This window comes from Crotalus tigris, unplaced genomic scaffold (genome assembly GCF_016545835.1).
Source record: "Crotalus tigris isolate CLP2741 ecotype Arizona unplaced genomic scaffold, ASM1654583v1 scf7180000024339.11422700, whole genome shotgun sequence".
NCBI classification, from domain to species: Eukaryota; Metazoa; Chordata; class Lepidosauria; order Squamata; family Viperidae; genus Crotalus; species Crotalus tigris.
In genome coordinates, this window is record NW_024100509.1 from 5,997,299 (window position 1) to 6,009,879 (window position 12,581).

General features: G+C 39.0%; 1 protein-coding gene across 5 annotated transcripts in view; it reads left to right on the forward strand.

Annotated features, from left to right (window-relative positions):
* The window catches only part of KAT14 (lysine acetyltransferase 14), a 115,260-nt gene that overhangs the window by 40,780 nt on the left and 61,899 nt on the right, over positions 1–12,581 (forward strand). For all 5 annotated transcript variants that reach the window (XM_039326136.1, XM_039326135.1, XM_039326137.1 and 2 more), the window contains one exon: positions 6,827–7,243. In XM_039326136.1, coding sequence (XP_039182070.1) covers positions 6,827–7,243 — 417 coding nt within the window. The remainder of the gene's footprint in view (positions 1–6,826; positions 7,244–12,581) is intronic.

Below are 12,581 nucleotides of genomic sequence, written 5' to 3' on the forward strand. Positions count from 1 at the left end.
AGGTTCCCCTTTTCAGGTGCCCTGCCATTCTGGTGTAGAGGGGAGGAGACCTCTTTGGGGAAGCATTCTTTGCATACTTTTGCTTTTGCTGTAATGCTGTAGCTACTTGGGAATTAGGAAGGGGGATCATCTTTGGAGATGAGACAGACGTCTTCCCAGCCAGTTCCAGTCTGCTGCCAAGGTCGCTGTGCCTTAAAGATGAACCATTATCTGTCCTATGCTTTGATGTTCTCAAAACAACCTTGTGCCACTGTATTGACTGTCGGTGAACTAGTCAGGGTGGTTGGATTTCAAAGTGGGAAGAATAGCGTGTTGCTTTGCATGGGAATGTTAGATTCTGCTTGGCTTTACTGCAACCACTACCTCTCAGTAAAAGTTCTTTTGATTAAACACATGGAGTCAAAAGTCATGCTTTCCTGAGAAAGACAGCTGAGGCAGGTCCTTACATTAAGTGGAATCTTCAATAGTGGTCAACCTGGAGAGGCTTTTACTTCTACTGTTGGGACTGTGCAAGGAATATCAGCACAAGGCAATGACCAAGAGGAAGCTGAGTGCTGGAGGAGAAGCCTCTGCCAAGGTGAACCCCACAGTGGATGTCTCTGAATGGACGGAGGAGGCTGCCAGCCTGGGAGATTCATCGAAAAGCCGCTCTTCCCAGTCCTGTCTCAAACCAGTTAAGGTGGCCACCCCCAAAACCGAGCTGGAGCGGTGATGCAAGGAAAGGACCTCCCTGTCATTCCTAAGAAATATCGAGATTTTTGAGATGCATTTAGCGAGAGAGGATAGGATGAACTCCCCCCTCACAGACCAACAGACTGTGCTATAGAGTTCTTGTCTGACACCAAGTTGCCAAAACTGAAACTATATTCAATGACTCCTAGAGAGCTGAAGGAGCTCCGGCTATTCATTGATAAAAAATTGGCTCAAGGTTTCATCCAGCCAGCACGATCTAGGGTCACGGCCCCAGTCCTATTCCAAGAAAGAAAAGATGAGACCCTTCATCTATGTATGGACTACAGAGGGTTAAACGTGTGTACATGGAAAAGTATACCCCCTCCCTCTGATGAAAGACATGCTGGCCCACCTCGTTAAGGGCAAAATCTTCAATAAGCTGGACTTACGGGTATCTTATTATCAAGTTAGAATCAGAGAGGGAGATGAGTGAAACATTGCTTTTAACTGCCCACTGTTTTTCCAATTCAGGGTGCTCCCTTTTGGACTGCAAGGGGCCCTGGACATGTTTATGCAATTAATTAATGAGGGTGCTTGTGTTTTTGGTTGACATTTTAATTTATACTGAAATCAAAGCAGAGCAATGTGAAGCTTGTGAGGTCAGTCCTCCAAAAGTTACAAGCCACCAAACTCTGTAAATGTGAATTCCACCAGATTAAAATATATTACCTAGGCCAGGGCTTTAGCACCTGGCAGGTGATATGCATGTAGCGGGGGTGGGGAATGAGTTGAAGTGGCGGCAGCATTGCACAAGCCAGAGGGAAAGACAGCTGGAGCTGCAGGGCTGTGGGGCTTGGCAGAAACCACAGGATCTTGCGCGGCTATAAGCTGATCGATGCTTCTGCAGGGCTGTTGGGGCTCAGCAGAAGCCCCAGGATCGGCACCGGCCTCCAGCGGTTGGTTCTTCCAGAAGTAGCATGTAGCTGGAGGTGCACCAAAGAGAAAAGTAGGGCGGGGAGAGAGGAAGTTTTGGTGGGAAAGGGAGAGAAAAAAAAGTCAATTGGGGAGAAAGAGAAGGGGACAGAGAAAAAGAGACAGAGAAGCACAGCCTTGAGGAGACAGGATAGAAGAAGCTGTGGAAGGAGAGCACAGCAGGCAGGGAGGAAAAAGAGAGAAAGAAGGGCCGACCAGCCAACTGACCACCATAGTAATGGTGCATATTAATAAATATGGATAAATCATCATACAAAAGGAAAGTGATTCAGCAAAGGAACTGCCACCGAAGAAATTAAAACCAGTACTTTTTTCCTTTTTTAATGATTTGTAACATTTTATTAGATTATAGAATAAAATGTAAAAATACAAAAGCAAATAGTAGGACACAGTGGGGAGGAAAAAAGGGGAGGAAGTGAGGGGGAGAAGAGAAAAAGAACATAGTTCCTCTGTTGCAGTAGAAGGAAGCATTAACATTGAACCTCAACTTTTTACTTTTCCATAATAGTATAAACTAGCCATTTGTATAACAACAAATGAATCTAATCAGTAAAACCCAAAATCTCCCCCTTTTTTAGTCATCAAGTTTTTTTTATTGAAAATTTTTAAGTTTTACAAAACAATTCCCTTCCCCAAACCCTCCCAACCCTCCCCTACCCTCCTCCGACCTTCCCAGAGCTGAATACAGGCTTAATTAAAAAATTTTTTAAAAAGATCTTAAAACACATATAAACCATAAGCAAATCTAAATACATTAATTAAACAAATTATAAAATAGTTAACAACAATATATATAAAAAAGAAAAAATACAAGAAGGAAAAGAGAAACAGAAAAAGAAAAGATCAAATAGATAAAAAAATAAAAAAATTAAAAAAAATGTCTATGAAATATCTTAAATTTTAAATATAAATTATTCAAAAACTAAGTAATATTTTTATATCCAACTTATATTGTATGAAATCTATCCATTTTTTCCATACCAGAAAGTACTTCTCTTGCGATTGATCTTTCAAGAAAGCCGAAATCTTTGCCATTTCCGCCAAATAAGAAACTTTAAGAAACCACTCTTGCAAAGTAGGCAAAGATTCCTTCTTCCAACATTGCCCTACTAACAACCTGGCCACTGTAATTAAATTTAACATCAATATAGTCTCTTTACTATCACAATCAGAAACAATACCTAACAAAAACAATTGTGGGGTAAATTTTACCCTTCTGAAAATTCTTTGGATATTCCACCATATCTTAATCCAAAAAGCTTTTATATTTTTACATGACCACCAGATATGATAATAAGTAGCATCCAAACATCCACATCTCCAACATTTAGGCTGCAAGTCAGGATACATACGGGACATTTTTTGTGGATCAAGGTGCCATCTATAAAACATTTTATAAAAATTTTCCCTTAAATTTTGGGCTTGTGTAAATTTAACATTCCTCACCCAAATAATTTCCCAGGTATCTAATGGAACCGGTTCATCAAAATTTTGTGCCCATTTAACCATACATTCTTTAACTAATTCTGCTTCTGAATCCAGTTCTACTAACACCCCATAAATTCTCTTAATATGAGTTCGTCTTTGATCTTTTATTTGTTTTAACAAATTCTCGTCTTCTCTAAGCAAACCCACGTTACGATCTATCTTCCACCTCTCCACTATTTGTCTATAATGAAACCATGAATAAATAATATTTTCTTGTGTTAAATCTTCCAAAGATTTTAATTGCCAGTTTTTACCATCCCATCTAAGTAATTGTGCATAAGAAACACTATCCATCTTGACTCCTCTCCTTATCCCTTCTATCGCATGCCACGGTATAGCCCATAGTGGAATTTTAAAATCACTTCTATAATATTTCTTCCAAACCCGAAGTAAAGAAATCCTTATAATATGAAATTTAAAAACCCTATCAACCTTTTTATTAAAAATTAAATAGGCATTAGTCATCAAGTTTTTGACACCTTGCTAAGCACTGGTGGTACTCGAATATTGTCATGTCCTAAAAATGGTATAATACAGTGGTGGCGAACCTATGGCACGCGTGCCACAGGCGGCACTCAGCTGTCTCTGTGGGCACACGCGCCATGCCCCGGAAATGGTGTCCCTCTTCAACCAGCCACCTACTAACTTGCTGAGATCCCACGTGGCTGGGGTCCCATCCTGGCACAGCTGGTTTCCCTCCCCCCATCCCTCCTGGCCTCGCATGTTCTCCTTTTCCTGGGCACAACCCACTGCATCGCCTCATCACTGTCCAGCTCAGAGGTGGCGTCTGAACTGCTGGCGGCAGGCTGCGGAGCCCCAGAGTACGTTGGTCGAGGGGCCGTCAGGCTGTGGCTGCTGATGGATACTGTCGACCCTCTTGTGCTCGCTGGCCTCTGTGTGCAGGGTCCGATGGTGTCAGGCAGCAGCCGCCCCAGCCCCTGCCTCGCCTTGCCCTGCGACAATGGCACTCCCGCCCTGCCTCGCCTTGCCCTGCGACAATGGCAGCCCCACCCTGCCTCGCCTTGCCCTGCGACAATGGCACCCCTGTCCTTCCTCACCTTGCCTCGCCTCACCCTGCAGGATCAGCCTCCTGCCCACCGCCCCACCTGCCAGAAACCCCAACCCTGCCCTGCCCTCACAGGCATCCCTCCCCACGAGCAACATCAAGGTGACTACGCCCACCTTGGCCACACCCACCCAGTCTGCCATGACCATCACAGCCATGCCCACCTAGTATCTGGCGATAAATAAGTGGGTTTTGGGTTGCAGTTTGGGCACCTGGCATCCGGCGATAAATAAGTGTGTTTTGGGTTGCAGTTTGGGCACTCGGTCTCTAAAAGGTTCGCCATCACTTGTATAATCTGTGAAAAGTTTGAAAAACCCTGACCGTATTTCGCATGTGGGGATCAAAATGAATCTGGAGAAAGAAAAGTGTTCGACTGGCACTAGGAAGCAAAGTTACCTAGGATTTGCTAACTTTTATCGGCAATTCATCCCCTCGTTTGCTCAAATAGCCCTCCCCATTATAAACTTAATTGGTCCATGGAATGCCAAGCCGCTTTTGAGAAACTTAAGCACTTGTTTGCTGCCAAACTGGTGTTAAAACACCCTGACCCAGTGAAACCATTTGTTATACAAGCTGACGCTAGTGACGTGGCTGTAGCAGCTGTTTTACTGCAGGAAAATGAAAGCTGACAGCTACAGCCCTGTGCCTACACCTCCCAAAAACTTTTGGAAATGGAACAATGATGGGAGGTGTAGGAGAAAGAGGTTAAGTTGTGAGATGGGCGCTACTTGCATGGAGGTATTTCTTATAGGGGAGTAAAATATCTTTCGAAATGCAGATTGATCACAAGAATTTAGAGGCACTAAACATGGCTTGCAAGCTCTCTCCTAAGCAAGCACGGTCGGCAAAATATTTTAACCGCTTTAACTTCACCCTGTGCTATTTCCCTGGGGGAAAGTATTTCCTGGCAGACGCCCTGTCATGGATGCCGCAATATAATTGTTCCAAACTCAAACTAATTCAGCCAGTGCTTCTGTTCCATCAATTGGCTTCTCAAGTGACTACCAGGGCTCAAGAAAGTGAAAAATACTGAAAGATGGGAGGTCTGCCTTAAAAGCAGCCCTGAAAGATGATAAGTGGTTCCAAACCCACAGCAGTGTTGTTTGATTTGAGATGGACTAGCCTGGGTGGTGGTGACACTTTATGCTCTAGAGAGCCAGAAACTCATAGTGTTAAGAACCTACCATGACTCAAAGACAGCAGGTCATTTTGGGTTCATCAAAACGCTGCATCTAGTCAAGAGGCAATTTTGGTGGCCATACCTTAAAAAAGACATTGAAAGCTATGTTGCCAGCTGTCCAGTGTATGTATTGGCAAAATGAAGGCAAGGGAAAATGCCAGGATTCCTTCAAACTGTCGTTGAGCCATCAGCACCTTGGAGAGAGATCTTGATGGACTTTATTGTTGAACTTCCTGAAAGTGTGGGAAATACTGTAATTTGGGTGGTGACTGATTTATTCTCCAAGCAAGTACATTTTATCCCTTGCCAAAAAATCCCTTCTGCCTTGCAAAATTATTCTTGCATCACATTTATCAATTACATGGAGCACCTCAACAGATTATCTTGGATATTGGAACAGTACCTTAGATGTTTTATAAATTATCAACAGGACAATTGGACTGATGTTTTACCATTTGCAAATGTGGTGTACAATAACTCTGTACACAGGAGCACCAGTTTCAGTCCATCCCGAGTGGCTACTGGTCAAGACTTTAAGCCTATTCCTGAGCTTCCTACTGATGACCTGGGAGTGCCATCCTTGAAGGAATGGGTCTCTCAACTGCAAAACACCTGGCCCATTGTGCGAAAAGTATTAATAGAGGCTTGTAATTCATATAAAGCACAAGCCGATAAAAAAAGAGCTGAGCTAAAACCTTTTAAACTGGGAGACCGTGTTTACCTATCCACCTGTTACTTGCAGTCACTTTTAAGTAAAGTGACTGCAAAAAATTGGGACCTAAATTTGTGGGGTCTTTTCCCATAAAACGCCTTATTAATCCCATAATGGTGGAATTAGAATTGCCAAAGTCCCTATGACGTGTTCATGCCGTTTTTCATTGTAGTTTTTTGAAACCTGAGGTTTCTTCACCCTTTAGACCAGTTCCTCCTCCTATTCCCCAGCCTGTAATGATAGAGGGGAACACCATTTTGAAGTGAAGGAAATTTTGGATTCTCAACAGCAGAGGGGCAATCTTCAGTATTTAGTAGCTAGGAGGGATTTTCCTTCTGGGCAAAATGAGTGGGTGGATTCTAGACAGTTAGAGTCTCTAGATTAGTGAAACATTTTCATTATCAATATCCTGATAAACCTAAGTGATTGTTTTAATTTTGTCTTTTCTCCCCTTTTTCAGCAGGTTTAATTCCTCTCTTTTGCGGGGGGCAGCATGTCAGGTCCCCTTTTTCAGGTGCCCTGCCATTTTTTTGGTTCTCTTCCACACATTATTAAATATCAGCCTCTCAATCAACAGAATATTGCTCACTTTGATTTAAAGTACGCAAGCATGTACACATGTAAGCGTGCTCTGATTTTTTTAATGCTTGTAATGTAATCAGCATTGTAATACTGTTATTATGGTTATAGAAACTCACTACTTGTTTTCCAACAGGTTCAAAACTGTCTGTAGATCCAATCATTACAGTAGAGGGGCTTAGAAAGCGAGTGAGCCGCAATCCAGTAGAATCTGCTATGGAGCTGAAGGAGAAACGGTCTCGCACTCAAGAAGCCAAAGAAATCAGGAGAGCCCAAAAAGAAGCAGCTGGCTTCTTGGACAGGAGTACATCCTCTACACCGATCAAATTCACCAGTCGAAACAGGCATTCAGACATTATGCTTGAAAAGGGGGAGGTGATTGACTTTTCCTCCCTCAGTTCTTCCGATCAAACACCTTTGACCAGCCCATCTCCTTCTCCCTCTCTGGATTTTTCTGCTCCTGGAACTCCAGCGTCACATTCAGCTACACCTAGCCTGCTTTCAGAAGCTGATCTTATTCCAGATATAATGCCACCCCAGGCTCTTTTTCATGGTAAAAGCAATTTTTAAGTTTCCTTATCTGTTCATTCTTGCTAGATTCATTTGCGCAAACATATTTTGGCTGTAGTTGTACTACTCAGATGTGTAACGTTTGTTAAGAATGTGTAGGACAAAGAATATATAATTTTCATGATTGCAGCACTTGAGAAAATAAAACAGTATATCTAAATAAGCACTTAATATGGAGACTTCCGGTGGATTTTGCGTGCGTGATGGCGGCTACTTTGTAGCCGTCCTCCTGGGTAAGTGTAAGAACCGCTATGAACAGCAGACACCAGCTGTTCAGCGGTTCAAAATCCCCCTCCCGGGCAAAGGGGGGGGGTAGAGAGTGTCTGAATAGTGGTAGAGCCTCTTTCGCACCCCCCAAGTTTTTTTTTTTGGGGGGGTGAAAGGAGTGCTCCCACGGAGTTCAGACTTGTCTCCGCTTCCCAGCTGTTTTTGTCCTTAGGGACAAAACGAGCCGCTGCAAACACCTCCGTGCTTAAAGAGAACTGGTGAGTTTTTTTTTTTAAATGGACAGAGCTGAGTAGAGGATTTAGTTTTTGCTTTCTTTGACTTATTTGGATTTTAAGTTTTAAGATTTGTTTCTATTTTTATTCTCTCTTTTTATTTTTTTTCTTTGTTGAAAGGGAAAGTAAAATGGCGATCGGCAAACTCCTCGGTGTTTTTTTTTCTGGAAGTTAGAATGCTGACCGGCAGGCTTTTTGGTGTTTTTCTTTCTTTCCTTTCCCTTTCTCTTTTTATTTCCTTATGATTGGAATGGTTGTTTTTGGTATCTCTAAGTATTTTTTTTGGAACGGACTTTTTTTATTTAATTATTATTTTTTTTTTTCTTCTCCCTTTTTTTTTCCTTTGAACTCCCTTTTTTTTTATTGTAATGACCCTTTTTTGAAGGACTTTTTTTTTGTTTAATTTTTTGTAATTTTTAAGAAGGAGTAAAACTTTTTTTTAATTCTTTTTCTCTTCCTTTTTTTCCCTTTTTTCTTTTTATTATAATGACCTTCTTTGGAGGGAGTTATGATTTTTGAAGGAATTTTTATAATTTCTTAAGAAGGACTAAAGGTTTTTCTTTAAGATGGCTCCAAAGCGTCCAGGGATTTCTACAGCTTCTAAATCAACAGTTTCACCCTCTTCTGGGGGTCAGCTAATAACTATGAAGGACTTGCAAGACATGATGGGAGATGTTATAATTCAAATTAGGGCAGAAATGAAAAAGATTTTAGAGGAAAACAATAAGATCTTGAGACAAGATTTTGTTTTGGCTTTAGAAGGTGTTGCTTCTGTTCTTGAAAAGGTGAACTCCCATGTGGAAGAGGTAGCTGAAAAAGTGGACATAATGGAGGGGAAAATTGAAAGTATGGAAAAAGAAATGGAAAATGAGATTCTTATGCTTCAATATGGACAAATGGAATATGCCTTAAGAATTAGAGGCCTGGGAGAGTCTTTGCAAGGAGATCTGAAGGAGATGGTTGCAAAGGACTTTGCATTGATTTTGAATAAAGAAAAAGAGGGAATACTTAATGAAATTGAAAAATTATTTAGGGTTAACTCTGTGGTGGCAGCACAGAAGAATCTGCCAAGAGATGTGGTAATTTACTTTGGTAAAAGATCTTTACGCAATGAAATTGTGCAAGCCTATTATAAGAAGAGATTTCAAATTGCTTCACAAGATGTTATAATTTTTAAAGAGATCCCATCTAAAATTTTAAGAAGAAGAAAGGAGTTTGCTTTTTTAGCAAATGAACTTAAAAAGAGAAAAATTTCATTCAGATGGGATGTTCCGATTGGAATGGTGGTGAATTACCTGGGGACATGTTATAGACTTAATACTGTTTTTCAAGCAAAAGATTTTTATACTTCGGTCCTGGGGGTATGTGCATCGCCATCAATTAAGTTTAAAGCTTTGGAAGAAAAGAATGTAGAATCACAGTTTGAAGAGCCTATATTTATGAAAACTGGAGAATCTTTGTGTGAGAGGCCTCAACAAGTCCAGGTTGAGGAGCAGAAGACAACTTGTGCAGTATATAATCCCAAAGAAAAGCAGCAACAGAAGAAGGTTAAGGAAGTTTCATATTTAGTGGTTTCTGAATCTCTGGGAGATGTTAGACCTACAAAGTCTTTGGAGCAATCTTTAAGGGTGGAATTGTTGCCTGAAATGGAAACTGGGAAATCTCAGTCTGAGGGGCATCAACAAGAGAGGAATGGGCAGAGGATAACTTGTACAACTTACAATTGTAAAGATCAATACAAGGAGGAATTTAAGGAACCCTTATTGGCTTCGGAGTCGATGGGAGATTCAGGAATTTTGGAGCAGTCTCCTAAGGCAGAACTTGCAGCATTTCTTACGAGTTTGATACAAGAATGGAGAAGGGAAATGGAAGAATGGAAGAATGGAGAATGGAAAAAACTGGAATGTGAATAATTAATAATACTAATATAATTGAGATTGATAAGGATGTAGTTTTTTATGGATGGAATTAGTTATTGGTGAAGATTGAAATGTTTAATGTGTTTATTAACTTTGTTGTTTTAAGTTTTGAACCTTTAATGATAATATTGTTTAAATTTGTGTTTTGAAGGGATTATAATTTGCTTATTTTAGTGAGTGGATTCTAATGTTTTAAATTTTAAAAATTTGTGGTTTTGGAGGGAGTTTATATAGAGTGATGATTGTATTTAGATTTGTTTAGGATTTAAAAGTGTTTTTAGTTTTTAAATATTATTATTAATATTTTTAAGACAAAATAATTTGTTTAATTAAATGTGCTTAGATTTGTTTAGGACTTATAGGTTTTTTAAGTTTTTGTTTTTTTTTTTTTTCTTTTTGGATAGGAGAGAAGATTATGAAGATTGAAGGAAATATGTACTTACTTTAAGTTCTTTAAGAGTATTTAGCTTTAATGGTATAACAAAGATTTGTATGTTTATTTTTTCGTTTTAGGATAAAGAAAGAGGGAGAAATTAGATTTTATATTATAGATATAGATATTCAAAGAAAGTAATGTTTAAATTTGTGTTTTTGGAGGGAGCTTATATAGAATGATGATTGTATTTAAATTTGTTTAGGTTTTAAAAGTGTTTTAAGTTTTTTTTTTTTTTTAATTAAGCCTGTACTCAGCTCTGGGAAGTCCAGGGGAGGGTTTGGGAGGTTGGGAAGGGGGGGGGGTGAGGTAGGGGGGGGTATGGGAAGGGGATTTGTTTTTGTAAAATGTAAAAATTTTCAATAAAAAAAAAAAAAAAAAATAAGCACTTAATATGTAGCATAACAAATATTAATTCATTTTTTTCCTTTTTTATTAAGACACAAAAATAAAACGGTTAATATACAAAAGAAAACATTGAAAATTTTTAAAAAGCCCACAATTTGGGCTATTATCTAAATAGGTTGATAATCTTAAGAAAAATTTAAAGATGTTAAACATATGATAATTATACTTTGCCCAGAAATACATTCATATAGACAGAAGTGTAATTTATTATTATTATAATTATTAAATTTATTTGCCGCTGATCTCATTTTGAAGGAAATCTGGGCAGTAATAATATTAACAATAAGTGGTTTGACAGAGCTTCAAAGTTCAGTATATATATTTGATTAGTATTTTTCAAACATTCTATCATAAAATAAAAGAAAAATGATATGTGATAATAATTTTGATTGGGTGTGCACTATGCACACTTTCTCTGTGTTGAGATATGGAAAATGGACCCATTTTTAAATGGCTGTTTTGAATGTTCTGAACTCAGAATAATACATAGAAGTGTTCTAATTGTTCTGGACACTATATTTGGACTTTTCTTTTGAGGCTTGGAACTGAATTTGCCTGTACAGCAGCAAGGATTAGAGATGACATTTCTGCTATTATCTGGATAGAGTGAATTTAGGAGTGAAGTGTTGGGCAAAACAGTAGGCATTAAAGTGTCACAAGACTCAATAAAGAGCCATTCTGAATCTAGATGTTGCTACTGGAGGACTATCTTCAGTGTTGGTGGAATTTTACTGCTGAGTATATCTGCCTGGCTGTCTTAATTTTGATAGAGCTTTAAAAAAATTGCTCTATGTTCTACTTAATTTTAAAACATGTAGTGCGTACTAGGAGAAGGGCATGAAGGAAGAATTCACCTTTCTGAGCAACCAGTGGTAAAATCTGGCAATGAACCTGGCAATGGCCGCCTGGTGGTTTCTTGCCTACCAAGCAAGAATTTTATGGGCAAGTGATGTGGTAACACTTAATAGCTCATATCTGGGCTGTTACTTGATGGAGTAAATCTTAAAACAAGACATTTCTCAATGGACTTTTCTGTCCTTCCTCTGATAAGCCCTTTACTTTACAATCCTAAATATTTTCAGTCTCCAAATCAATGTCTGGATTAAGCTTGAGGTGAAGCTGGTACCATTTCATTTACGTACTTGTTCATATTGCCTGAGTGGTATACATTATATGAAGACACTTGTGACTCTGTGTAATTCTTCAATCTGCAACACCACAGAATGATTCTTAAGCTGTATGGAGAATTTCTTGACTGACCAAGTATTTTGCCAGTCGTGTGCATTATCATTGGAGTGACTTGCCCCATGCACCGTACTGGAATAGCATACACCAAGGTTACTAATATTAATAATGTTTGTTGAATCATCTCTGGTATTAAACTATCTGAACTGAAATGAGATTTAGACACTATCATCTCATCCATCCAAGGGGACAGAGCATAATTAAATATAATAACATTTAATATTTAGACAGCAGAGACAAATGTTAGCTAGTGTCCTTGATAGCAAATAATGAAGGGCCTGGATAACTTTGCTTTCTTGGTTTCAAAAATAGATAAAGCTGAATCATGTGTTCAGGATGTAAAGAGAGCAGTAACTTTAGATAGGAAAATAATAAACTGAGAAAGGGTCATGAAGGAGAAGAATGTCTTTGTGACTCATAGATCATAATAGTATTTTGTTTTACTGTATTAATATGGAAAAAAAATGTTCAGCTATTGAAAGCTGAACACCGGGAATGAGTAAAAGAAAAAAGATATATGCCTCTGTATTATGGCATTATAGATAATTACTAACAGTATCAAGGATGGCAAGAAGATGCTTATCCGTCCTGGACCAAGTACAGTAAACTGACTGCTTCCTTGAGATAAAAAACAGCAACTCACATTTTTGAAGCATTTAATATGATATAGGATGATACTTCGAAGTAAACTATTATACTTGAAAGATGGGAGGAAAGTAGAATGGGTAGCAGTTAAGACACAGTGAGGGAAAAATTATTTGATCCCCTGCTGATTTTGTATGCTTGCCCACTGACAAAGAAATGATCAGTCTATAA